Raw genomic sequence first — 27,999 nt, 5'->3', positions numbered from 1 at the left:
TCCTCTCCGTCTCCTGTCTCTCTTCTGTCTCTCCCTCTCTCTCGCTTTCTCTCTCCCTCTCTGTCTCTCTTTTTCTCTCTCTCTCGGTGGGCAGAGTCGCCCACCACTGCCAGCCAGTGCTGGGGGTACCTTTTCCAGGCTGCAGCTGCAGGTAAGAGACCCCCAGTTAGGGGGGGCGTGGGAGAAGGACGACGTTACCCGGGGGGGGGGGCGTTTGAGGAGCCGGCAGCCGCTATTCCCTAAACTCGTCTATGGCGGGTGGGGGGCTGCATACCCCGGGTGGGGACACCAGGGTCTTTCCACGGGGTGGGGGCGCCACCAGCAGCCAACATGCTCAGCCCCTCCTGCGTTCCAGAGAGCATGGGGGGCTGGGAGGGGGCGCCTCCTGGGCACTGAGGGGGCGAGGACACCCCACCCCGTCTGGGAAAGCCCCCACTCTCTGGTCCTGCACCTCCGCCCCCGACTTCCTGTGTCTGGGTATCCCGTGTCTGTCTGTGTTCATCCCTCAGGGGTCTGTGCCCTGGGGAGCCTGGCTGCTTCTGTGGGTCCCTCACCCGTGTCCCAGGCTCTCGGTTTCTCACTCTTGTCCCCTCCCCTCCTGGGTCTGGTCTGCGTCCTCCCAAGTCCCCGATTTCTCTGCCTTCCTCTCTCACCGTCTCTGTGTGTTTCTCTCCGTCTCTCTCTGCTGTCTCAGCGTGCCTGTGTCTGTCTCTGCCTCTTCGTCGCTTCCCCTCCCCGCGTGTGTGTCCCGTCTCTTCCCTGCCCCTTCCCGGCTCTCTCCCTCAGTCCCATCTCCGTCTCTAGGCATCTGGCCTCTGCTTCTCTCTTTCCTCTTCCTCTCCCCGTAGCCGGTAGCCAGTTAACTCTCCTCCTACACACCTTTGTCTCCGCCCCTGGCACGGGGAGACCTGGAGGAAGATCCGCCCTGTGGAGTAGGCTCCCCCCCACCAGGTGAGGAGTCCCCCAAACTCCTCTGCCTCCTTCAGCAGGGCTCCCACCCATCCTTCCGGCGGGCGGCGTCCCCCCCACGCCTCCCCTGAGCTCCTGTCCTGCCTTGTTTCAGGCATTCTGAAGCCATCCCCTCTTGGGGTCTCACCTGTATTCCTTGCGGTGGAGATTGAACCCTGTCCTGTCTTCCCGCCGACCTCCCCATTCCTCTTCCTAAAGGAGGGCCCGGGCCTTCCTGCGATCTAACTTTCACACCTCTTTGCTGTTTGTCCATCCATGACTCGTTCATGCTTTTGACGATTAGGATTACCGAGCACCTTTCCTGCTCCACTAGGTCGGGCCAGGCCGGTGCCTTCCGCAGCCTCGCCTCATCCCTCTCATGGTGTGCAAGTCGCAGCCCTGTCTCTCGGTGGAACTGGATCTCAAAAGCTTCTCCACCACCCCCCGGGGGCTCGGAGAGGATCCTTCTTTCCTGGAGGGAAGGGGGCCCCAGAGAAGGTAGGCCAGAGTGAGTGACAAGGGAAGCAGTGTGAGCCCGAGCCCGCAGCCCACGCAGTCCTCAGGTGCTCACGTGGGCTCCAGATGGGTGAAACAGAGCACCGGGTTGGGAGTCCCACGCCCGCGTGCGTGTCGGTCACTGCTCCGCGCCTGGGCCAAGCTCTCTCCCCCTCCGGACTTTAGTTCATCCATCACCAGAGGCCTGAGCGCCAAGACGTGTGTGCACAAGCTTGTGTGATGCCCCAGCTAGGGCACTGCGCGGCTCAGCCAGGAGCAGTAAGTGTGGAGAAGCCTGCGCCCCCACCTTGCATATTCCTCACAGGGGCGGCAGGCACCCCCTGCCCCCACCGCCAGCACAATGAGGAGCCGCCAGCCCCCTCGCCACTTTGGGGGGCATGAGGAAAGGGGTCCCACCAGGACTGGACCCCCCAATAAGTTTGCAGCCCCACTCTACAGATGAGGTCCCGAGAGGTGTGTGAGGCAGAGCTGGGGTGCTTGCCACTGACCCAGCTGGTCACCAGCCCACAAGGGTGGAGAGAGATGGCCCTGGGAGGCAGGACAGCCATCTGCCCCCCCCCGCCCCCACCCTGGGCCTCAACCGGATCCTTCTACCCCTGGATTTTACACCCAGATTAGGTTTCAGTGCTGCCAGTGGGCGGAGGGAGGCAGAGGCAGGCGCCTCACGCAGAAGGAACAGGGCTCAGACCTCTGGGCTGCTCATCTCCCAAATATTTATCTAGTGCTTTCTCTTCCTGCCCTCTCCTCTCCTGAGGCCTCAGTCAGAGGTAACCGGGTTTTAGAGGAAGAGGGATGGAACCAGACCACTTTGCCCAGCCCCTGGCCAGGGAGGTCCGGCATGGCACCCATCTGCTGACCCCGGTCCCCTTGAGGGCTGAGGCAAGAGACAGGTGGTTGGCCTTGAGGGAGGACTGCCAGCCACAGGAGGCTCTTCCGTGAGAGAGGGAGTTAGATGCTTTGGAATTCTGACTTCTAGGTGGCCCTTGTTCCCCCCGAAAGCTGGGGAGGAGTGAGGGGGAAGGGCATGAGGCTTTGCTTTGGATTCTGGTGGGTTTGTAATTACGCCTAAGTTGTTGTTAATTAGGGGGCTGCTAATTAGACATGTTATTAGGGGCCTCTCCAATGGGGCTAATTGTGTGGTGGCCCTTTAAGAATCCCCCCTCTTCCCTCGCCTACGCGCGCACGCACACACACACACACACACACAAACGCACACACTCACACACATACACTCACTCCTCAGGGAAGTTCTGCCAACATTCTTCCTCCCTCTCCGGGAGGAGCAGCTCCCAGCCCCTGGGAGTATGTGAGTAGGTGGGTGTGTGTTGGGAGAAGGCTGTGGGCTAGACTCTGGGGAGAACTTTTTTCAGACAGAAATGGAAGATGCTGGGAGAACTGAGGCTGGTGGCCAGGAGAGGGGCCAGGGCTGGAGGCTCGGAGGACTCCCAATCTTAGTTGCTCTTTTAGAGGCTCCTGGGTTACCGTGGCAACACAGGGGTGGGGCAGAGGAGCTGCAAGTCCTGGGCGCTCCTGGAGAGAGAAACAGAGCTGCAGCTTTGGTGCTGGGGGGCGTCAGGCACGGTGTTCAACCTCTCCGGGCCTTGGTCCCCTCCTCTGTGCAATGGCCGGGGGCTCCCCAAAGGAGGCTAGTATCCTCTGGACGAAAGGGAGCGCAGGTTCCCTGGAAGAGGGACAGCAGGTGCACAGACCCTGAGGCAGGAACCTGTCTGGTGTGCGGAGGACCGGTGAGGTCATAGTGTGGACCTGTGGACGAGGCTGAGTGAGCAAAGGGGAGGAGGGGTAATGGGCCAATCACAAGGGATATCTGACCCAGGCGGAGGACCATGGAGCTCTGAGTGAGAAGGGAGCCAGGAGGGGTTCCGAGCAGAAGGGGGGTGTGAACTGGTTTGCATTTTTAAAGGAAACCTAGACAAGGCACAGAAATAGCCACTCGAACCCAGGACAAGAAGCAGGAGGGGAGCTACTGAAACAGAGACCCCGCACCCACAAACGGGACACAAAGCCCAGCACGGCGCTCATACGTCACAGCCACTAAGGAGCTGTGTGCCTCACAGACACCCGGGGGTACTGGAGAGAGCCACCGCTGCGGGGAAGGGTGCGAGAGGGCCTCCTGCTGCCCCTCTCCAGCTCCACCTCAGAATGACAGACACCACACACCCACCACGGCCCAAATCCTGAGCCGTGGGGTGCTCCGAGGACCAAGCCAGAAACCATAGAATCACCCACTGAAGCGCCTGCAGCCCCTCGCCTCGCCCACTAAATCATTTGGTCTGTGCTGCGTCGGCGCCCAGCTCCGGTCCCCCATCGCAGGGCCGCCCGCGAGCATCCTCTGCGTTGCTCGCTGTCTCCACAGGCCACTCCCCTTTTCAGTACCCGGTAACATTCCTCGGTGTGAGCGCTCCTCGCCACACGTCTCGCTTTTACCGCGGACGGGCACCTGGGCTGTTTCAGATGGGAGTGTGCTGAAGCTGCCGTGACCACTCTCGTGGGTGTCCTTTGGCGGGCACATGGCCTGTTTCTCTCGGGTACATCCTTGGGAGCGGAATTGCTGAATCGCAGCATGCGCGATGTTCAGATGTAGTTTCCCAAAGTGGCTATTGCCACCTGCTGTGCGTCTGTCCTTATCTTTCCGTATCTTTCTCCCTTGGCCTCTGTATGGGGCTCTCTTGGTCTCTTTGTGTCTGTCTCTCGGTGTCTCTCTCAGTCTCCATCCTCCCTGTGTTAGTCCTCAGCTTCCCCCTCCCCATACCCCACCTGCAAAAAAGCCTTGACTCCTGCGTGTCGGGGACCGTGCTCTCCTCACCCAGCCTTCCTCCTCCTCCCCCACAGAACCCCGCCACCCTCCATGGCTCCCCTGGCTCTGGTGGGGGTTGCGCTCCTCCTAGGGGCTCCCCCATGCTCAGGGGCGGCCACCCCGACCCCATCTCTACCACCTCCCCCGGCCAATGACAGCGATGCCAGCACGGGCATCTGCCAGGGCTCCAACCGCTGCCAGCCGGGGGTCCTGCTGCCCGTCTGGGAGCCCGACGACCCATCCTTGGGCGACAAGGCGGCGAGAGCCGTGGTCTACTTTGTGGCCATGGTCTACATGTTCCTGGGCGTGTCCATCATCGCCGACCGCTTCATGGCTTCCATCGAGGTCATCACGTCGAAGGAGAAGGAGATCACCATCACCAAGGCCAACGGCGAGACAAGCGTGGGCACCGTCCGCATCTGGAATGAGACCGTGTCCAACCTCACACTCATGGCCCTGGGCTCCTCGGCACCGGAGATCCTGCTGTCTGTCATCGAGGTCTGCGGCCACAACTTCCAGGCCGGTGAGCTGGGCCCGGGCACCATCGTGGGCAGCGCTGCCTTCAACATGTTTGTGGTCATTGCCGTGTGCATCTATGTCATCCCGGCTGGCGAGAGCCGCAAGATCAAGCACCTGAGGGTCTTCTTTGTCACCGCCTCGTGGAGTATCTTCGCCTACGTCTGGCTTTATCTCATCCTTGCCGTCTTTTCCCCCGGTGTGGTCCAGGTGAGCATGGACCCATGGACACCTCCTCAGTGCGTGGATATCTGCAAAAGCCAGAGGCAGGGGGTGGAGGGGACTCCCTGGGATGGAGAGTCGATGCAGGTATCTGCAGAAATGCATGCTCACATCCGAGAGGGCCACAGGTGTGGCTGTGCAGGTCACGTGCTGCACAGAGCGCTCCGGGCCAGAGAGGGCAGGTTGGGGCCGGAGTCCGGTGGCTGCTCCCAAGCCGTGTCTGGATGGCACTGGAGGCCTGGAAAGGGCTTACCTGCCCAGGGGAGGGCGCCATCTTCAACGGACCCTTCCAGAAGGGGTGCCTTTAACTCACAGGTGACACATGTGCTAACAGAGTCCTTGCGACGTGTGCAGTGCATACTGCAGTCCGGCCGGGTATTTGCTGGGTGTGCTCACATTTTCCTACACTCCCTGCCTTTTGCATAATTTATTTTCACTTTTGCAGTAAGACATCCCCCGTTTGCACAATTCATGCTGTGGGTAGATAATCCAGCCTTATGTTTTCTGACAGTGCTAATCATTAGAGTAACTTGGTGCAATTTGCATAATTTATCCCTGGACATGCACAGATAACGTGCCCACGTCTTTGTAATCTAACTCTGTATTTACCAGCTACGCAGTCGTGTGCTTTGCACCATTCGTGAATTATTCATGATTGACTCCTGATGTTAGGATAATTCATGCAACTTCACTGTAATTTATACCTACATCCATAGGTGTAAACCCAGTCCACAGCAAGGACCACTTTGCATAATTTATTCCAATAGTGAGACAAAATTGAGACCCACAGCCGTGTCATTTATACTGACATTCACATACTTATTTGCCTCTCATTTGTCCAGCGTCTTAACCAGCATGCTGCCTAGTCTTCTTTTAAAACATTTGCCTAATTTATTTCCCACAAGTCAACAACTGCTGCCTACATCCGTATAATTTATTTACAGGCCTGGCTAATTCATTCGCACGTGTGCATAATTTATTTGAGACTACCCAGGATTCCTTCACATGCATGTGTGACCTATTCATTTTTATCCGTCAGGTTTTGCCAGTTATAGTTTCTTTCCAGGAAAGATCTGAACAGTAGAGGCATAAAAATTCTTTGTAGATGGTATCAGAGCTGGGCGGGGGGGTCAGAGGCACAGTGAGGAAAGGGGAGACCATGGCACCAGCAGACAGGGATGAGAGAAGGAGAAAGACGAGTACTGTGACTGACGCCCCACAGTGACGCTGAGCTTCCTGGCTGCCCCGGGGAAAAGAACAGAGGCAACGTGTCGTGTTGCACAGTTTTCAGGTGCTATTAAAAGGGATGCACTCCTGACTTAGGTTTTCAAAATGGTCTTCGATAAGGATTTACACCTAAACTGTGAAAAAAATTTTAGACACTTAGTGCGAGAGGTGAGGTAGGGCCGGGGGTGGAAGAGAAGGAGCCGGCTCTGACGCAGGGGACTGAAGGTGTAAGATGCCACAGCTCGGGGGAGAAGTAGCCATGGAGAACCCTTTGGGGGTTGTAACACAGAGACCAGCATTATGGGACATTTTCATGACATAACTGAGGGAACTGGCGTGGGATGAAGGTGCCGCCTGGATGCAGTGAACTCGTGCCGTGAGAAGGTCCGCCTGGCTCCAGGGTTTCTCTGGAAGTGCTGTGTGACCTTGGGCAAAGCCCACACCCTCTCTGGGCCTGTTTCCACATTTGAACATAGAGGGGGTAGGACTACACCATTGGTTCTTGACCCTTCATGCCCAACGCTCGCTTTTTATAACAGATGTTTCGTTACATCCCCCTTCGCTTTGCTGATGTGAAATCCTCAGGCGATAGGAGAGAGGTCTCGTCGCCTCGGAATTTGGTGCATGGACCATGGAGCCAGGGGAGTGGGTTCAAATCCCACCTCTGCTGCTTTCTAGCTGTCTGACCTGGGGCAAGTTCCTTACCTGCTCCGTGCCTCAGTTTCCCCACCTGTAATCTGGGGTCATCCATGCTGACTTCAGAGGGGTTGCATGGGGATCAACTGAATTCCTACCTGTAGAAGGGCTTAGAGCAGTGAGCATACGACAGAGCGAGCGTGATGTCCTCCCTGCGAATAGACTTGCCCTATGTCGCTGGCTTCCCAAAGTCAGTACAATCCATGAACCCTGACGTGAAGGAAAGGAATCTCTAATAGAACACTTATTAGGGGTAAACGCTTCGGTATTTACTACCTAAAAGTCATTATACGGCACCTACGTATAATGAACAAGTTTGGGTTTAAAAGGACAAAAAAGATCAGAGACCAGTCCAGCAGAGGATCGGGTCGCCATGAGGTTAAAAATGAGCGTATTTGGCATACATTAAACCATACGGGAAAACACTTCATACATACATAAGGCAGAGTTGCATTCTAGGCTCCAATTACGATAAGCAGGGTTTTCACCGGCGTGAATGTCCAGTGGGAGGTTCCGAAGGCAGGAGGGACATGGGACAATTCTGTATCATGTGGGGCTGTCCTGTGAGTTGCTGGATGTCACCAGACCGTGGCCATATCCCCTCCCCAATTACGGCAGCAACCCATAAACAACTCACAAGCCACCCATAAACATCAGATTTCTGACACCTCCCTCTCGGGGACATCCCTGTCCACTGAAACTTGAAGGTGTCTCACTCCCTCCCCAAGTTGGGCACATCCACACGCCATTTGCAGTGGGCACCCTGGAAGGGACGTGTAAATCTGCTAGAATCACCTTTTATTTACCTGCAGGGGAAAAAGCCAATCTTAGGAGTTTGAGATTATCTTCTGACTAAGAGAAAATCCCCCACAATACACACAGTGGCCAGTTCTGTGAATGCAAGGCGAGCGTTCATTATACAGCTCGCTCGTGCAGGAAATTCCGCTGCTTTGCACAAGCCTGCCTGGCGGCTTTTGTAGTTTTACTCTTTCCAAGTCCTGCCTTTTCTCTGAGCCATCAGTAAACACAGCGACTAGGGGTCGTGGCAACTGGATCTGAAAAGATATTTTCCCTACCAGACTCAGATTTTCGGGATCTGATTGTAAATACTCTTTAATCTTGTCTTCCTTATCTTGAACTAGGAAGGTTAACATTGAGTCTTTTCACAAATATTTTCAGGATGAACCGTCAAATGTTGGCAGATGTTCCCTGTATGTGCCCAGGCCCGTGCCGGCCCACAGGTAGACTGGGTCCGGGACCTTGATTAAGCCCAAGATAATAGCACTAGCAATAATAATAATAATAATAATATAATAGTACTAGCAATAATAATAATAATAGTACTAGCAATAATAATAATAATAATAGTATTAATATTAATTTCACATTTTGAGTATTTTCCATGTGTCTGGAGCCAACGGTCCTGCACGTCAGGGGTGCATCGCTCATTCTGTTTGGCAATGTCCCCATTTTAGAGAGAAGAGGCTGGGCTAGGTATCCCTCTTCTAGAAGGAAGAATTGCCTTGTCTCTCCAGGGAGGCAGCACGTGAACATGGGAACTCCTTTTGCGAGGCTGCAGGACGGCCAGACTTGTGCCTCTTTTAGAATCAGAGCCCTGTCCCTAAGGGCCAAATGCTAAGGAAGGACTGTCTGGCCAGGGTTGTGTTTACTTTTGGGTGTGTGTGTCAGGGGAGGGAATCAAGGGAGTTCGTGGAGGAGGTGGGCAGAGCTCAGATCCTGGGCGATGGAGGGGTCTGGAGAAGTGGAGGTGCCCCAAGTTGGTGGGGGGTGGATGGAGCAGGGAGCAAAGAGAAGGAGGAGAGAGAGGCAGGAAGACGCAGGCTGTGCTCCCCCTTTGGGAGCTGGGACTGCAGGGGGTGGTGTCTCCTTGGTGGTGGCTAAGGATGTCTGGGTTCCTGTACTTGGGCAGCAGGGCGTGGTTCTCAGAGTGAGAAAATGTGGATGGATGAGACGAAAGAGAGAGAGAGAGGGAGGGGAAGAGAGAGATTGAGAGAGAAAAAATCTTCGAAGAATCTCACAAGGGAAGGAGATAGGTATCTACAAAGTATATAAAAGGACGTGGAGACGGGTCCACAAGAGGCAACAAGAAAGGACGAGACAGGAGGAAAGATAAAAACCAAGTGACACAAAGAATGAGACGAGACAGAGGCAGGGAGAGGGACAACAACCTAGACGGGGGGGGGGGGGGGGGGGAGGGGAGGATGATGGGGACAGACAGTGATGGACAGAGCCCAAGAGAGAGAGAGGGATGGGGGTGGGGTAAAAGGAGACAGAGAGAAACAGCGAGGGGCAGAGACGACCCAGACAAGAGACAAGAGCGAAAGACGGAGGGACGAGGAGAGGGCCGGAGGCCGGAGAGGGCTGCGGGCCGCGAACGGAGGGGCGCGGGCTGGGGACAGAGCGCCCGCGAGCGCGCCCCCTGACGGCCCTGACCCCGCTGCCGCCCGCCCGCAGGTGTGGGAGGCGCTGCTGACGCTCGTCTTCTTCCCGGTGTGCGTCGTGTTCGCCTGGATGGCCGACAAGCGGCTGCTCTTCTACAAGTATGTGTACAAGCGCTACCGCACCGACCCGCGCAGCGGCATCATCATCGGCGCCGAGGGCGACCCCCCCAAGAGCATCGAGCTGGACGGCACATTCGTGGGCGCCGAGGCCCCGGGGGAGCTGGGCGGCCTGGGCCCGGGCCCCTCCGAGGCCCGCGAGCTGGACGCCAGCCGCCGCGAGGTCATCCAGATCCTCAAGGACCTCAAGCAGAAGCACCCCGACAAGGACCTGGAGCAGCTGGTGGGCATCGCCAACTACTACGCGCTGCTGCACCAGCAGAAGAGCCGCGCCTTCTACCGCATCCAGGCCACGCGGCTGATGACCGGCGCGGGCAACGTGCTGCGGCGACACGCGGCGGACGCGTCGCGCCGTGCCGGCCCGGCCGACGGCCCGGCCGAGGACGAGGACGACGGCGCCAGCCACATCTTCTTCGAGCCCAGCATGTACCACTGCCTGGAGAACTGCGGCTCCGTGCTGCTGTCTGTCACGTGCGAGGGCGGCGAGGGCAACAGCACCTTCTACGTGGACTACCGCACGGAGGACGGCTCGGCCAAGGCCGGCTCCGACTACGAGTACAGGTGGGTCCCGCGCCGGGCTCCGGGCGAGTCGCAGGCCCCGCCTCACCCCGCAGCCTCGGGGCTCAGGGGTCTCCTGGTTACCTCCCGCTAAGCCATCTTTACCCTGCTGTGGGGAGACCTGCATTCCTTCCTTCCACCATTCATTCATTCATTTGTTCCTTCATGCATACATTCACTCTTGAGAGCCTACTTGGTACCAGCCGCTGTTCCAAGCATTTGGCGCACACTGCTGGGCAAGACAGCACGGCTGTCACTGTCCACAAGCTGCCCCTCCCATTATCTGTCCATGAGTCCTTGTGCCTGACACCACACCCGGTTAATAGTATAGCTCCATTATAATGTATTGTTACCTGGTAAAACAGGTACCCCTCCCCCCACACACACCAGCACTAAAGTAAAAATGTTAACTGAGCCCTGGCTGTATGATGAAGAAGACAGCTAACGTCCCTAGCCTCTGGTGACAGTCGGGCCAAACACTATTAAACATATAAAACTATCGGATGATGTAAGCGCTATGTGGGAAAATTAAGTAGGGTAAGAAGAAAGAGATGATGCCCAAATTGTCCCCGGGTTTTGGCTCCGCCATAAAGCAACTCGCTGTTTGCACTGGGCCGTGTCTCTCACTGCATCATTCCGTCTCCTGGCCCTTCTCTGAGCAGAGACCTGTGATCTTCCCTCATTCAGGAATGCCTACAGAGCACCTACTGTGTGCCGGATGCTTTTTTTTAAGGCCTCAACACAGAACGGTAAACAAGATAAATAACTGCTCTATCCTCACGTGGCCCACAAAAATCTTCAGCTATGCGTTCTTCTGTCCATACCACACTCTTTCTAGAATCGGAGCTTTACGGTATAGTTTGTTAACTGACGTGCAAGTCTCCCACAGTTTCCTACGACACTTATCACATGTCTACTTTGTGTCGGAAACAGATCTGGGCAGTAGAGACCAGCAGGGAATAAAATGTATAAAGTCCCTGCCCACACTGAGCCAATGTCCTTGTGGAAAGGATGTTCAGAAGTATACGATGAATACATAAAAATGTCAGGGAATAGTGCGAAGAAAAACAAAGCAGAGGACGGGAGAGTGTTGGTGGCTGAGCTGTCCACGGGTTCCACCTACTAAGTTGTCCGCCACACCCCCTTCCTCCTCTCCCTTGAGTAAAGCCAGGGCCTGAGCCGTTCACAGATCTCTGGTTCTGCCATCATGCAGATGGCATCGTTCCTTTTCACTCCTCTCTGTGGGGCTGAGCTCTCTGTCTCACACATCTTGAGTTCTGCTGTGCCTCAGCAACGACCTGCAGTGGCCCGGTCTCCCTTCTCTGTCCCATCATGAATCTGTATCTTTCCGCTGCTTCGGACATTTGTGGGTCCTTCTCTGTAGCTCGGTCAGTCTGGGTTCTTGTCTGTCCGAACCCATCCACCACTCCTACCTGCGCCTGCCCAGACTTCTCCTGAGTAGGGCGTAGCTGTTCACGTCTCTGTTCCGTCATCCCATGGCCTGGGATCCTTTTGGCTGCTTGTGCTCTCCTCCCTCCGTCTCCTCCCATCACCTCACACCTCCTGGCCTCCTTTAACTGAAGAAAAGGCACTTGCCATCTTACAGCCTGCTGTCACTCAGGCTCTTCGCCCCTGGTCTGCACTGCCCCCAACGAAGCCTCTGGGGAGGGAAATGGGTACAGGTGTCACCTGCTGGGATCAGAGGCTGCCTTCTTACCTGCAAATGACCTCAGCATAGAGATGCTTGAAGTGAAGGAGTCAGTGCTGCCTGGTGATGGAGAGTAGACTCCCTCCTACCTGTCCCCGCTCCCTCATCCCAGTTGACATTCATGGGGCTGGCATCGCTCATCGAGGTAGCTCAGGTCCAGGACTGGGAGGGAGGATGCCTGGGCTCCAGTCCAAGCTTAGCCCTGGACCCTGTTCCTTGGGCGAGTTTCTGCCTCAGTCTAGGTGGGCGGGGCTGTCACGTACAGTTGTCAAGGTTGTGCACTGCGTAAGAACACATCTAAGGAAGCTCTCTGGTCACATGGTAGATAGTAGCACATGTCTATCGTGACAGTTTTCTGATTCATGGAAATAAAGTGTCTTGAAGAAGGGAAGCCTTTTTCTGATTTGTCCACAGGTATCACATGGGCTAGGGTGGTCCTGTGAGCCTCAGTTTCTCCTAATTAAATGTAATCTCCGAAGCCCTCAAACAGCACAGTTCTCCCAAGATTCTGAGATGTAAGCCACTGTAATCCTAACGCACTAAGGGTCTGAGGTTCTAAGAATCCAGGATTGCCACATTTTGGTATTCTAATCTGTACCTCAACCAGGCTCTGATTGATGGTTCGAAGGTTTTCATCATCTCGGAGTCTGTGCATTTTGGGACATGAGTCCTGTCAATCTAGCCCTCTATGATTCTGATACTAGGTTTCTAAAACCCTCATGTTCTTTTTGTCTCCAGCTTTTCATTTTGGAAAACTTCACACCTACAGAAGGGCTAGAAAATGAATTTGGCAAACCCTCATATAAGTTCACCCAGATTCATGAATTGTCCGTAGTTTGTCCTGATTGCATTCGCTCTGTCACTTTAATATATAAATATCAATAATCGTGGCATTATATGAGAGTGAGTTGCAGGCAGCATGGCCCTTCACCGATAGATACTGAGCACGCATCTGCCAAAAAGAATGACATTCTCCTACATAATCACAAGCGATCATCACACTCAGGAAACGTAATACTAAGTCAATATTATTACCCAATCTGCCATCCACTTTTGCGTTTCCCCATTTGTCCCTGTAACGTCCTTTACGGCTGTGTTTTCACTCCCTCTCTCTCGCATCCGGAACCACACTGCAGTTGGTTGTTATGTTGTTTAGTCTCCCTCAGTCTGGACCAGTCCCTCTGCCTTCCCATGACTTGTGTGACCCTGGCACTTCCAAAGATTATGGGCTGGTTGCTAGAGTGACCCTCAGCTTGGGTTTGTCTAACATTTCCTTGTGATTAGATCAGGCGATGCACTCTAGGCGGGAACCCACGGAAGTGAAGCTCTGTCCTCAGTGCACAGGAGGCCCATGACGCCCACTTGTCCCCTTACTGATGATGTCCTGGGAGCCCAGGACCTCTTTCTTATGAAAGTATTAATAGTAATAACAGTGAACACTTATCGAGTCACATAGCACATTTCAGAACCCGTGCCAAGAGTGGCAGGGGTCGGGAGAAGAAATTATAGACTTGCAAGATGTAGTAACATCCAAGAGTCACTTCGATGTCTGTGGCCCTGCCAGAAGGAGCCCACTCATTCCCAGTCCCCTCAAAGTTTCACCCTGACTAATCTAATGTCATTGCCCCATCCCTTCCCCCACCCCATTACACAGCATCTTGTGTGTGCTTCAGAGACTTAACAACCGAACCCCTTCTAAACCTAACCAAGCTCACGTCCTTCCTCCCATGGTTCCTGTCTCACTTGGAGAAAACGCCGAAGTCCTCGCTGTAGCCCGCCAAGGCCTGTGACATCTGCTCCTGTTCCCTCTGTGATGTTATTTCCCATCCTCTGCAGCCACACTGGCCTCTATGCTGATCTTCAAACACTCCAAACCCTTTCCTACCTCAGGACATTTGCACTGGCTCTTCCCTTGACCAGGAATACTCTTCTCCAGATATCCCCCACATGGCTCCCTTGCTCAGGTCTCTGCTCAAATGTCACCTCCTCAGACCAGCTTTCCCCAACCGCCCTAACACAGTGCCCTCTCCTCACTCTCTACCCTCCTCCTGTGTTTTCCTCCATAACGCTATCACCACCCGGCATCACATGTTTGTTTATTATTCACCTTCTGCCCTAGAACAGAAGCTGCACCGAGACAAGAATTTTTCTCTGATCTGGTTCTACTGCTGTTTCCCCAACACTAAGAACAGTGCCTGGCACACAGCAGGTGCTTAATAAATATTTGTCAAATGAGCCGACCATAATTAAATCATTAAATGTGTCATTGTCACTGAGCTATGGCTCTGCCGTGGGGATGCGAACTCCATGAAGACAGAGGCCGTTCACCGCTGTGTTCCCAGCACTACCCATGTGCACACTGAGGTTTCATAAGGAACCCTCGCCACCCTGGGACTTTGCCTCTGCCTGGAGCACTGCTGCCTACTAAAGCATCCCCCAGGAAGCCCGCCCTGATCTTACCTTCATCATTATCTGTATAATACTGGCCCTTATATACTTGTGGGTTCCACGGGGGTGTGGGGGAGGAGGGACCAAATCTGTCTCTGTCTCTCTCCTGCACCCCTCCTCCAGGAAGCCCACCCTGATTCCCCCTCGATATTATTTGTTTAATGCCTGTCCACTCTCTCGCTTGTGAGTCGTCGCGTGGCGCCGCCCACCTCCCTCGGCTGTTGACCGCACGCCCTTCGCCCCTTTCTCTCCCGGTCCTCCACTGCAGCGAGGGCACGCTGGTGTTCAAGCCAGGCGAGACGCAGAAGGAGCTGCGCATCGGCATCATCGACGACGACATTTTCGAGGAGGACGAGCACTTCTTCGTGCGGCTGCTGAACCTGCGCGTGGGCGACGCGCAGGGCATGTTCGAGCCCGACGGCGGCGGGCGGCCCAAGGGGCGGCTGGTGGCGCCGCTGCTGGCCACCGTCACCATCCTGGACGACGACCACGCGGGCATCTTCTCCTTCCAGGACCGCCTGCTGCACGTGAGCGAGTGCATGGGAACCGTGGACGTGCGCGTCGTGCGCAGCTCGGGCGCGCGCGGCACTGTGCGTCTCCCCTACCGCACGGTGGACGGCACGGCGCGCGGCGGCGGCGTGCACTACGAGGACGCGTGCGGCGAGCTCGAGTTTGGCGACGACGAGACCATGTGAGCGCGTCGGCCAGCGGCTTGGGCGACGGGGCGGGGCTGGCGCGAGGGGCGGGACCTTGAGGGTGGGCGTGGTTTCCAATGGGTGGGGCCTGGGCGGGTCCACGCCTGTGCAATTGAAAGGCCTGGGATGGCGAGAGGGGGCGGGACCAGGGGGGAGGAAGGAGGAGTGACGGGGCGTGGCAAAGGTGATAGGAAGGGACGTGGGAAGAGCCTGGGAGAATTTGAATGCTTTGGGAAGAGGAGGGCCGGGCCGCAGGAGTAAAGGCCTGGTGAAGAGAGGGGAGCCTGGGGAGAGGTGTGTGGAAGGCTCAACTGGTAGCTGGGGGGGGGATGGAGTGTGGCCTGAAGCGGAGGGCCCAGTGGAGATGAGGGGAGGGTCCAGTAGAGGTGAGAATGGAGGGTGAGTATGTGGAATGGGTAAGGAGCGGGGCCTAAAGCGGTGGGTGGGGCTGGGTGGGGACACAAGGAAAAGGACGAAGACAGCGGAAGGAGGGGCCTAAAGAGATGGGGCGGGGCCTGGGGAGGCGGGACTGGGGGAAGGGTGGAGCTTGTGGGTAGGAGGTAGAACCTGGGGAAATAGGTCTAACGGCGATGTGGGTGACGCTTTCGGAAAAGACCGAGTAGGAATATGGGGGCTTGAGGAGGTGGCAGCAGGTCCTAAGGAAACAGAGGTGGGATTTGGGAATGCGAATTGGGGCCTAGGGGAGGTGGGCTGAATACCCAGCCATACTCATAGACACACAGACACAACCAACTCATACACTGGCACAGACATACAAAGTCATGGACACGCGAGCTGAAACACAGAGTCAGGGCTGTTTCATGCCCAGATATCCGGCCACCCCCTTACACAGATGCCCGAGTCTCGCCCGTGTGTGCCTGCAGCCTCACCTCCCCCACCCGCCTGCCTGGGAGGCAGCGGGCGCCTCCTCCCTTTGCCCGTTCCCTGCCGCCCCCGCAGGCCCGTCTGTCTCGTCCTCCGGCCGCCCACGCTCCTCCCACCAAGCAGATCCCCCACCGCGCTCCCTTTCCCCCGCCTTCCCCCAGCCTCTGAGCCTCAGCCTCTGCGCAGCTTCTCACTGCTCTCGCTGTCTCTCCATCTCTCGTTCGAGTCTCTCGCCCCCGGCGGTCCCCCCTGGGTCTCTGTTAGTCTCTAGATCTCTGTCCCCAGTGTCTAGCCCTCTAACTGGGTTATAGTTCAGTCACGGACTCTCCATACCTTTCCATCTGGCTCTCTGGCTTGGGTTGAGCACTCGGTTTGGGGGGCTAAGCGTGCTTTTCGAGGTCCCATCTCTCACACCTAAAAGGCGGGGAGAATGGGGAGAGGTGACTTCTTGCTCGTCGGGTCCTTCCTGTAGCCTGCTGCTGCTGCTGCTGAGACCCCACAGGCCTCTCCTCCCCCACACGGCTTCCCCAAGCTGGGACACCCTCTGTCCCCCGCCCCTCGTCCAAGCTTCCAGCTGTGGCTCCAGGAGACGGAGAACAGGAGGCTAATTAGCGTTTAGGGAAACACATCCTTCCTCTGACGGGCAGGCAGCAGGCGCTAATTAGAGGTGCTTGGAAGTAGTGAGGCTGGAAGGGCGGCCCCAGGCAGGATCAACACAGAGACAGAGGCGCCCAGAGATGGGGCGGTGGGGAGAGAATGCAAGGAGAGAAAGAGAGAGAGAGAGAGAGAGAGAGAGAGAGAGAGAGAGAGAGAGAGAGAGAGACAGGCACTCCGAAACAGAGGAGACCCAGAGAAAGAGATAGAGCTAGGGAGGTACAAAGCCAGAGAGAAACAGAGACAGAAGGAGAGAGAGCATAAGAAAGACAGAAACGTGGAAAGATAGAAACTTAGAGACAGAGACAAAGGGAAAGGAAAAGTGTGACACAGAGAGAAGGGGAGGAGAGAGAGAGACAGGAACTGAGATGGAGGGAGACAGAAAGGGAGATAGGTGCAGGGGAGATAAAGGGAGACATTCTTCTCACTGAGAGACACTCAGTGGGACTTTGGGAAGGCGAGGTCCTTGTGACGCTAAGAGAGTTTGGGTCAGCGAGAGGCAAAGGGGACAGAATGATGAAGAGACTGGGTCTGAGATCAGAGGCCTCCAGGAGCCGGAGAGCTGAGTTTCCAGGGAGCTCAGACGACAGGCATGAAGGTGACAGGATTCAGCCTGGGGAGGAAGGCTACCTCCTTTGATCTCAGAAAGTCCTCCCCTTGTGTAGCTCGAGTCCCTCTTGCTGTCCCCAGCTGGTCGGGTTTCTCCTTCTTCTGGGTCTCCTGAGGGCATGCCTGTCACTATGTGTCAGTCACTGCGTGTCAGTAGATCACGGCGTGTCTGCGAGTGAGCAAGCGTCGGAGGTGTGTGTGTATCACCCTGTCAACGTGTCATCCATCTTGCTGGGAGCTGTCTGTGTGTATGTAGCAGGAGACCCTGATTCTCGCACAGTGTTTCAGCACCGTGGACAGCTCCCGGCCCACGCCCAAGGTGGGAGGTTGGCCATTCCTTTTCACCCACGAACAAAAGTTTAAATATCCTCAGAGTGAGAGGAAGTGAGGGTGGAGATAGGCATGTCCCTACATAGCCATCTCGTGTGCATCTGTCTCTGCATGGGTGTCACTGTCCTGTGCCTTCGTGTGTTGAGATGGGTCTGTTGAGTGACTCTGGTCGAGACCCTTTTGCTTGAATTGTGCTGACTTTGCTGTTCTGTTTTACGGACGCCGAGAGACCAGCATGGAGAAGAACAGGTAAAGAAAGGCAGAGTGCTGATGAGAGACTGAGATACAGGGTAAGAGACAGAGAGAGTCACGGAAGGAGAGATAGAGACACAGAGGCTGAGGAAGACTGGGCAGAGGGACTGAGGAAGATTGAAAGAGAGACCTAGACGGGGAGGGGAGGGAGAGAGAGAGAGAGAGAGAGGGAGAGAGAGAGACTGACTAAAGGGAATAAACAGATTCCAAGAGGGGTAGAGAGCGAGACGTACAGAAGGAGAGTCTACACGGTGCTACCCTGAGTGTCTGTGGGTCGGCCGTGTCGCCGAGGCTGTGGCGGGGGCGTCGTGCTAACGGGCATCTGGTCTGTGCGATGTTGCCACTGTGTAGGGAATGGCTGGGGGTTGCGATGGTGTGCGGATGTGGGCGGCATGATTGGCTGTGCTTCCTCTGCTGGGTGAGTGCGTGGGCTGGGTGTTTGTGTTTCTGGGTTCTGGGGCTGAGCCTTGTGGTTCCTGCAGCTTTTAGAGCTACTAGTGGCAGAGCTGTGGGCTTTCCTGGGTTGTGGGTCTTTGCGATTGAAGGGGCTGGGGTGGGTTGTGCGCCTGAAGGGGAGGGATCACTCCTGGCTGTTCCTTCCCTGCTACCTCCTGGTTACCATAGCAGCGGGGATGCCGAGAAAATCAATTAGCACCCAGTTAACTCTCCCATGTGGCTGGGACAAGGGGCAGGAAGATGATGGTCTCTTGGGCTGAAGGATCTGATGAACAAATGTTTATGGAGGGCGCACTGTGTGTCAGGCACTGTTCTAGGGATTGGGGATAGAGCAGAAAATATAAATGAACAGAGATCACTATCTCGGTGGAACTTAGATTTTGATGCGAGGAAACAAATGGCAAAGAATAAACTAAATAAACGCATTGGCCAGTGTGTTAGAGCGAAGAAGACACAGAGCAGAGAAGGGGGCCAGGTGTTGGTAGTGGAGCCAGGGGTGGATTTCCGTACGAAGAAGGTGGTGGGAACGGGCCTCTTTGAAAAGAAAGTGAACTTTGGATGGAAACTAGTGGAAGTAAGGGAGCGAGCCTCGGAGAAGCGTGTTCTGGGGGGCAGGGGCAGCGTGTGCAAAGCACACCAGGGAACAGGGAGGCGACCCGTGCAGCTGGGGTGAGTGAGCCCGTGGGAGAAGCGGGAGAAGCGCCGGAGGCTGGAAAGGGAGCAAGGGCCAGAGCGCATAGGGCCTTGTGGGCTGTTCGAAGGGTTTCGGCTTTTGTCCTAGGGAACGTTTCAAGCAGAGGAAAGGCTCAGCGTAACTTAGGTTTTATCAGAATCCTTCAGGTTGCGATTTAACAAGCCTCAGCTTCTTCAGCTGCTTCTGGGCTCGTTTCTGTCAAATGGGGATAACGAGAGAGCCTTCCTCCGAGGGCGGTTGTGAGGATTAAATGAGATTACAGAGCCTGGGTGGCTGAGGGGTGAGTTAGCTGGCCATTCAGGGGAGGGGCCTTACGCTGGGTGTCCTGCCTCCCCCCACTCAGGAAAACTCTGCAAGTGAAGATAGTCGATGACGAGGAATATGAGAAAAAGGATAATTTCTTCATCGAGCTGGGCCAGCCGCAGTGGCTTAAGCGAGGGATTTCAGGTAAGGGGAAATGGGGGGTCCGTGGGAGAGGTGAAGGATCCAGGACAGGGGGACCCTTAGGGGCTCAACTGTGGGCGCTTCTTCAAAGTAATGGGTCTGAGCTTCTCAGAAAAGCGATCTCACTTTCTGTCTGTCTGTCTCTCCCCAGCTCTGCTGCTTAATCAAGGTGAGTGGCGTTACTATCTGGCTTTGCCTAGACAGAGGGACACTGGAGGAGGGGTATCAAAGGAGGGTCATGGACTCAAGCTATGCTTCCAGGTCAGATGTGAGGCAGGTTGGAGGTGAGATGAAGGTAGATTCAGAGCTGGGCAAGGGTTGGAGGTGGCCTTAGAGTTGGTGGAGCCAGTAGAGTGTGGGGTTACAGCTAGGTAGGGGCTTGGAGGCCAAGATCATGTTTCCTTTGCAGTTAAGGTCCCGGGGGAAAGTAAGTCATAGAATCCAATCAGCATTGGTGGCGGGGCCAGAGGGAGTGAAATTTGTGGTTAATTGGGACCGGGGTGGGGTTAGGGTTCAAGATCAGGGACAGAATTGGGTCAAGGTTAGAGTTAAGATGGAGGTTGATTTCTGGGTTTGTGGTTAGAATTGAGGCCATGATCAGAGACAGAGGTGAGCTGGGGCTAGAGTCAGTGGCTTGGAGACAGTGAGAGTAGTTTTGGAGTTGAAATCAATTGGGGTTTGGGGCTAGGGTGAGGGCTGAACTCAAAGATCATAACAGTCAGGGTCAAAGATCTGAGCCACTGTAACACATACATCTCCATCACTAGTGGCTTAACATGATAAAAGTTGTTTCCTGCTCGGGCAGAGTTTTCTGAAAGTTTTCTGGGCTAGTGGGCCTGCTTCTGGCAGTCAGGGTCAAGCTGACGCTGTGCTTGGAGCAAAAGATCGACATACTCAGGGAGATAACTGAGCTCAGGGCCAGGCGTAGGGGGTCTGGGTCCAAGGTCTGTACTCAGTTGGGCCTCTTCCCCGTGTCCTCACCACTTCAGACACACTACACGGTGTTTTCAGAGATTGAGTGGTGATGATAGTGGTGATGATGTTAGTGATAATCATAAAGAAAATAACATTTATGACTATTTATTGTGTGCCAGGCACTGTTCCAAGCACTGCACATGAATTGACACGTTTAATTTTCACCACCGCCCTACAAGGTAGGCAGTTATTGTGCGCATTTTATAGATACGAACACTGAGGCACAGAGAGGCTAAGCCCTTGCCCAAGGTCACACAGCCTCTGCCATACAAACCCTAGAGCCCACCAACTGGACTTTGTGAACCAGCCCATGGGAGCTGGGGCTCAGGCTGGGGAAGATGTGGTCACATAGGAGGCTGAGGAAGGCCGGAGGGGTGTCTACCAAGGAGGATCCCAGATTCGACAAACAGGTAGTGAAAGCATTGCAGGCCCAATCGAGAAGGCCTCCCTGGGTCTAATTCCCATTCCTTGTGCTGCAGGGGATGGGGACAGGAAGTTGACGGCAGAGGAGGAGGAGGCTCGGCGGATAGCAGAGATGGGCAAGCCAGTTCTTGGGGAAAACTGCCGGCTGGAGGTCATCATCGAGGAGTCGTATGATTTTAAGGTGATTTTCTGGAGCCCTGGCTTCCTGGAGTCTTGCCTGAATCTTTTCCTTGGGGAGAGTAAGGGAGGGGATCAACTCTGAGAGTCCCAGGGATGGGTGACCAGGGGCCCAAGGCCCTCCGTTAGCACCATGGACAGCACACACCTGTTCTCCCTTTGACAGTGGTGGTGGGGGGCGGGGTATGGAAGTTTGGGGACCCCTGAGCATGGATTGTGAGTCCCCAACTCCAGTTCCCCTCATGGAGCCTCAGGGGCACCCTGGGGTGATCATGGGCAATGACCTCTTCCCACCCTCTTTCATCCCCAGAACACAGTGGACAAACTCATCAAGAAAACAAATTTGGCTTTGGTGATTGGGACCCATTCGTGGAGGGAGCAGTTTTTAGAGGCAATTACGGTGAGCGCAGGTAAGTGGGGAGGGAGGAGAGAGGAAGAGAGAGAGAAGCGGGATGGGGAGGCGGAGAGAGACAGAAATGAATGCCAAGACAGAGAGAGGGAAAGAGGGACGAGGAGCGAAGGACAGAGAGAGAAAGAGAAAGAGAACAAGAAAGACACACAGAGAGAGACACAAAGAAAAAGAAACAGAGATACAGAGAGATGAAGGAAAAGGTAGGGAGTAGATACAAATGGGAGAGACAGACACACAAAGAGGGGTGCACGGAGAATCACAGAGAAGGACAGAGATGCCGGGAAATCAGGAGAGATGGAGAATGAAGTAATAAATCGCAGAGGGCTGGAAAGGGCCAGACAGACTCGGAGACGCAGAAAGGTGGACAGAGACAGAGGGGCAGAGGCGGAGGGCTGCACAGAGGAGGGGTCCCCACCCAGGCTTTCTCTTGGCATCAGGCAGTTGGAGAGTGGGAACAGGTTAAATGGCGTGGTCTCCCCAGACAGTCTGGGCTCCTCTGTTGCCATGACGACAATCACCAGGGCACCTAGCTCTCCCACCTCGGTGGAGTTCCTACCTCCTTATCCCTCGGATGGGTCAATACTGCCCTCCTGTGGCCAGAGACACTATGACACCTGGGTTCACAGACAACCTTGGAGACCAGCACTGGCCCTTTGGGATACAGATTGGAGAAACCGAGGCCCAGAGATGAAGGAGGGACTGGCCCGAAGTCCCACAGTGAATCCAGAAAAGGCCAAGGTGGAACTCAGGGTTCGTGTCTGGTCCATAAAGTCAGGTTTCCTTCAAGGAGGCCTGGCTAGTGGGAACTGAGAACACACAGGGAACTGTCTGCGGTGGGATCCAGAGAAATCAGGCTTCAGGGATGGAAAAATAACAGGTATCAGGCCCATGGCCACTGGACCAGAGGCCTAATGGAGTGAAGTGGCATCTCCCTCTGAGCTGCATTCTTTCAACATCTGTTTCTGAGGGCTCCTCTGAACCTGGCCCTATGCAGGACATTGCTGGGGACAAAGAGATGACTGTGACAGCTCAGACCTTGTCCTTATGGCACTCACAGTCCAGTTGGGGAGACGACCTATCACAAGAGAGTGACAATGCAGAGTGGGCAGGGCTGGGACAGGGGACCCCAGGGAGCTGTGGGAGCCCAGATAGGGTGCCTGACCCAGATCGAAGGTCAGGGAGGCTTCCTGGAGGGGGAGGCTTCTGAGCTGAGTCTTCAAATGGAAATAAGAGTGTGTCCTCCCCACTCTGACCTCAGCCATGTCTCATTGTGGTCAGTTAGGGATGCATTCCGTGGCAAACCACAGAAAACTCGACCACAATGGCTTAAGCACGCTCAGGTTTATTTTCTCGTGGAACAACAACAAATCTTCAGGAGGCGATAGTTACCAACAGCTTCATAACATCATTACATGCCCAAGCTCCTTCTTTACTTCTTTTTCCTAGTCTCAGCTTTTTCCCTCATGGTTGGAAGATGGCTGCTGAACCTCCAGGTTTCAAGTCCATATTCCAAGCAGGAAGAGAGGAGGCAGGAAGGGGCAGCAGGCCTTTCGCGTTTGAGTTCCCAGTTTTAGTTCCCAATTCCATTTTACTTAGGATTTCAGCAAAAACCTCGTTCTTTGAGCTGTAACATGCAGAACCAAGAAATCACACAAACCACTTACTTAGCTAAGCCTTCATGAATTTAAGCGTTTATTTCTTTAAGAAGCCAAGTGGCTAAGTGAGCTAGAAAAGTGGAAAAGGGATTGGTGGCCTGAGTCCCCAAGTCCTCCGGTCTCTCTGCCCCCACCACCAGCAAGTGTCCTAACCCTAACCTGAGGAGTCCTTGGGTTTTATCATGAGAAGTGGCTTCACGATTTGGTGGCTGGCTTGGCTTTTATTCCCTGACTTGCTCTGAGTGAGTGGTCAGGGGTTACGATGTCTCCCATTAGCCTCCTTCCAGAAGTCATGCTTGACACACTCAAGTGTGTTTATTGCTTCTCATTCATTGCTTGATATTTGTCAGTTTAAGGTGAGGTATGCAAAACATGTCATTTGTGTTTTTTCATTACCAAAGTTACTGCAGGTCAAAAGTGGGTCAAATTAGGTCACACCGGGTGCCATAAACAACTATAAGGAGGAGGCATCTTTTACAAAGCTGAGAAGACACATCCATGACCCAGTGCTCCTATCAAGAAAGCTAGAGCTTTTCCAGAAATATTCTGTTTACGTCTCATTGCCAGACTGGGTCACATGGCCCCTGTTGCAAGGGATTCTGGGAAGGCAAGTTTTTAGCTGGAGAATAACTGCAAGGAATTTTGGAAAAATGAATATTTTTATCTGAGGACATAGCTTTTGCTAGCCTTAAGGGATTTTGGCAAGTGACTAATGTTAGCTGGGTATATGGCTCGCTCCAGCTGCAAAGGATCCTGGGAAAGTGAGTACCTATAGCTGAGCACATGGCTAGTGTTAGCTGCAGTGAATCAGAGGGAACGAATATTTCTACCTGCAGACATGGTTGTCGGTAGTTGTAATGGAGTCTAGGAAGAGGTATATTTTTAGTTGGGGATAGGGCCACCCTTAGCAGCAAAGGATCCTGGGAAGCTGGATATTTTTAGCTGGGCACCTGGCCTCCTTTAGGTTTAAGGAATTCTCCAGGAAGGTAAATATTTTCACTCAGGCCTGTCCATTCTCCTAGCTGCAAGAGAGCCTAGGAGAGTAACTGTTTTTAGCTGCCACCACGGCCACACCTAGCCCCAAGAGATTCCGGGAAAGGAGTTGGCTTTATGGGACTCACTGTCTGGAAGTCGAACAAAACTGGGGCTCCGCAGGTGAGGAGGGGGGCCTGGGCGTGTGCCCCAGCCGGGTCGTGTGCCCACAGGGGACGAGGAGGAGGAGGAGGACGGGTCCCGGGAGGAGCGGCTGCCTTCCTGCTTTGACTACGTCATGCACTTCCTGACGGTGTTCTGGAAGGTGCTGTTCGCCTGCGTCCCGCCCACTGAGTACTGCCATGGCTGGGCCTGCTTCGGCGTCTGCATCCTGGTCATCGGCCTGCTCACAGCCCTCATCGGCGACCTCGCCTCCCACTTCGGCTGCACCGTTGGCCTCAAGGACTCCGTCAACGCTGTGGTCTTCGTGGCCCTGGGCACCTCCATCCCCGGTAACCCCTGGGGAGAACCCTGTGGGGTGGGGTCTCAGAGAAATATGGCATTCGGGCTAAGAGAAACTAGACGGCAGGCCACCAGATTCAATATGTGAACTGGATCCTCACCAAAAACAACCAGGTGCACTGTCCTACGGAACTAAGGTGGCGGGAAGGGCAGAAGCCGGAGGATAGACTCCACAGAAACAAATAGTAATTCCCCCTCTCCCACCACACCCAGAAACCAGAGGGAAGATTCCATAGAACCATGTGGATGGACATGATAGCAACCAGGCCAATGAATCTCAAAGCAAAGGAAGTTGAGGGGGACAGAGTGGAAACAAGAGGTTGGGGGTTGCCATGGAGATGATAGTGGGGCTTCAGAGACTGTAGTGAGCGTCCCATCAAAACACAATGGCCAAGGTCCCTCTTCCCAAGTACACCTGAGGAAAGGTCTTTTAGAAACCAGGTGGGCGAGACTGACATTCCCACGGTAGTATTTAGGCAGGTGTGTGGGAAACCTGCAGCCTTTGCTTCCCACGTCAGTGCGCTCATCGGTCAGGTGGTGGCAGTGTTGGGCTAGACAGCGGGTGGCGGGTCCCGTGGAAAGCGGCCATCGGGGGCCGTTCTCCGATGCCTGCCCTCCGTTCCAGAGACTCGAGTTACTAGCAAGGTGTGCAGGAAGGTGCGGGGACCCCAGAAACCAGCCATTTCCTTGACAGAAACCAAGTGGGCAATTGCCAGGAAAGGGAGGAAAGGGCTGCATGTGGGTGGAGCCTAACACTTCTTTTTGTCCAGCCTGGTGGCCGTGGGACTATCGGTCCCCTAAGAACTAGATAGTAGATCCCAATGAATGCAGATAAGTTTCAGAGAACGCGGGCAGTGGGTCCCATGGAAATAGGGCAGCGAGTCCTATAAAAAGCGGGCAGCTGGTCCTGTAGAGGGCAAGCATAAAGAAGGTGACTGACTTTCCTCTCGGGCAGGGTCAAGGCCTCAGGCCCTGCGTGCCGCGAGGGGCGGGGTCTGTACCCCACCGGGGGTAGCTTTGGGTTTTATGGGGGTAAGGCAGCCCGGAAGGAGGGAGGTGCCAGGACGGGAGCGGGTGGGGGGGCCCGCGCAGCCCCTCTGACCCTTGCGCGTCGCTGCCCCCGCAGACACATTCGCCAGCAAGGTGGCGGCGCTGCAGGACCAGTGCGCGGACGCGTCCATCGGCAACGTGACCGGCTCCAACGCCGTGAACGTGTTCTTGGGCCTGGGCGTGGCCTGGTCAGTGGCCGCCGTGTACTGGGCGGTGCAGGGCCGGCCGTTCGAGGTGCGCACCGGCACGCTGGCCTTCTCCGTGACGCTCTTCACCGTCTTCGCCTTCGTGGGCATCGCCGTGCTGCTGTACCGGCGCCGGCCGCACATCGGCGGGGAGCTGGGCGGCCCGCGCGGCCCCAAGCTCGCCACCACGGCGCTCTTCCTGGGCCTCTGGTTCCTCTACATCCTCTTCGCCAGCCTCGAGGCCTACTGCCACATCCGGGGCTTCTAGCGCCCTCCGCAGAGACTCGGCCGGGTCCCCCATCCCCCACCCCCGGAGACCGCTGCACCTGCTCTGGACGCGCGGCTCCTCCGTCCTCGGGAGATTCGGCCTCCTCGCCTGGAACTCGGCCTCCCTGCCTCCTGGAAATTGATCTCCCCCTGCCCTCTGTCCCCTCCCACAGCCTCCCCCTTGCCCTGGGGAGCCTCCCCAGATGTTCCTGTGACGTACCTGCACCTCCAGCCCAGCCCTGTTTCCATCTATGCCCCTGGGGAAATTTTCATTTCTAGGCCCTTCTCCGCAGAACCTCCCCTCAGTGGCCCTCTAGAGAATCTTCCATCCCCCTCCCAGCCTCGTTCCATCCCATAAGACCCCCCCCTCCCCTAGGGGAACCCCTCCACCACCACGGACCCCTGCCCCCAGGGCCTGGGAACTTCGCCCTCCCTGGGGTCCCTGGAAGGGCGCTGATCCATCCCAAGATAACGAGCATCTCTGCCCCTCCCCCAGCCTTCAGGGAGCTCCAGCCACTCCCCGGGGGGCGGGGTGGGGGGGAGGGGAGCGACTGGTGGCTAAGTACCCAAAGGCGGGGCATACCTTCCCTGATGTCTCCACTCAGGCCCTTGGGAGGACGCTCATTCTCGAGGCTTGGAGAAGGGAGGGGAGAAGTTTGGGGTTTCAAAGCTGGAGGGGACACATTTGCGACCTGCGGCTTCTTACATTCCAACGCCCCTACTCTCCTCCACTACCTCTGAGAGCCCAGCCATGCCCTGGAGGGGGGCCTGTGTGTGTACATAGTGTGTTTGGGGGAGGGGGGCGCGGGAGGGTGCATGTCTTGGGGAACGGGGGTGACAGACTTTCCTTTTGAGAGGGCAGCAGACTCCCCCAGCCGTGAGAATCGGGTTTGGGGAGGAGGCCACAAATCAAAGGGAGTCCAGCTGATCTTCCCTGACAATCTAGAAGGCTCATTTTGCCCTCAGTGCCAGCCAATCTGGGCAGGACCCTCGAAGAGGAGACCGAGGGTCCCAGAGGACCAATGCTACAAGCCAGCAAATGCTGCCACATCTCTGCCTGATGGGGAGCAGGGGCGGGTGGGAGGGTGGGACTGGGACCGGGGGATCTGGGTGGGCATTTTTAACTTTGGAAGCCAGCCATCTGTTGGTAGGCCATCTTTTTTCTTACCGTCTATGTTTCCTGCCCAGCGGACACACTTGGGATGTGGGGAGTGCTGCCCACTTCGGGGACCCTGAGGATGACGCTGCAACCCCCATAACAGCCTGCTTCCCACGGGTTTTTAGCGTCCTGTCGTCCAGTCATGCATCAGCCCAGCATCCGGACCTGTCGCTCACTCCCCTTCTCTGCCAGTTCATCAGCACCAGTCGCTGTCTTTTCTTCTCTGTGATTTCTGTAAAAGTTGCCATAAAACTTTGAAATTCTGCCTGGAAAACAGCATTCCCGTGGGAAGTTGGGATTCAGGAGGAGGGAGCTAACGGGGTCTTTGAGATTTCAGCAGCTGTGAACTAGACCAGGCGGTCTGGGTTTTCCAGGCCCCCAGTCCTCTCCCGGACACACCGACAAGCGCCAGTCACACTGAAGGTCCAGGAGGCGGCCCTGGCTACGCCCCCATTCGACTCCAGGGAGCTTCCCTAGCCACGCCCCCATCCATCCCCAGCAAACGAGACCTCTTCACAGAGCATCCTGGGAGCTCGAAAGAGGAGGACCTGGTGTTTTGTTTTTTGTTTTTGTCTGAGCTAGAGAGCTGGGGTTGATGGGGGTTTCCTAAATAAAGCAAGTACCTTTCTCAGAACGGCGAAGTAGGAGGAGAGGGGTGTATGCGTGTTACTTCAGGTAAAGGCTACAGCTTATGTAAGGATGTGCCAACTTGTGAGTTGCCGTCTTTTCCGTGCAAGTGCTTAGCATGAATGAAATATGGGGGGTGGGGGAGCGAAGAGCGCTCAGGAGGACCAATTATGAGACCTAGTCGGCCGCGCCAAGGAGCTCGGAATTTATCTTACAGAGCAGAGGGTGGGGGCGGGGCAGGCAGTTGCTATCATCTGATTTACATTTTCAGACGTTGCCTCTGGCTACTTTGTGACACTGGAGGCTGGGAGACCGGGAGGAAG

General features: G+C 55.5%; 1 protein-coding gene across 4 annotated transcripts; it reads left to right on the top strand.

Annotated features, from left to right (window-relative positions):
* The first annotated feature begins 15 nt into the window (after positions 1-15).
* SLC8A2 (solute carrier family 8 member A2) lies at positions 16-27,999 on the top strand. Of its 4 annotated transcripts, XM_016155391.2 has the most exons (12): positions 49-151; positions 849-951; positions 1,283-1,446; positions 4,315-5,005; positions 9,416-10,080; positions 14,502-14,924; positions 19,152-19,255; positions 19,404-19,421; positions 20,707-20,831; positions 21,138-21,237; positions 24,100-24,378; positions 25,515-26,958. In XM_016155391.2, exons 3-12 carry the CDS (start codon positions 1,328-1,330, stop codon positions 25,889-25,891), a joined length of 2,901 nt encoding a protein of 966 aa, XP_016010877.2. In that variant the 5' UTR covers positions 49-151; positions 849-951; positions 1,283-1,327; the 3' UTR covers positions 25,892-26,958. The 4 variants fall into 4 exon arrangements, with proteins under 4 accessions (XP_016010880.2, XP_016010877.2, XP_016010878.2 ...); XM_016155392.2 differs by lacking the exon at positions 849-951 and having other exon boundaries at positions 62-151; XM_016155394.2 differs by lacking the exons at positions 849-951; positions 1,283-1,446 and having other exon boundaries at positions 16-151; positions 25,515-27,999.

This window comes from Rousettus aegyptiacus, unplaced genomic scaffold, assembly GCF_014176215.1.
Source record: "Rousettus aegyptiacus isolate mRouAeg1 unplaced genomic scaffold, mRouAeg1.p scaffold_m13_p_14, whole genome shotgun sequence".
In the NCBI taxonomy this organism is placed as follows: Eukaryota; Metazoa; Chordata; class Mammalia; order Chiroptera; family Pteropodidae; genus Rousettus; species Rousettus aegyptiacus.
Note: the sequence above shows the minus strand (reverse complement) of the source record. Positions and strands in the feature narration are given on the sequence as shown.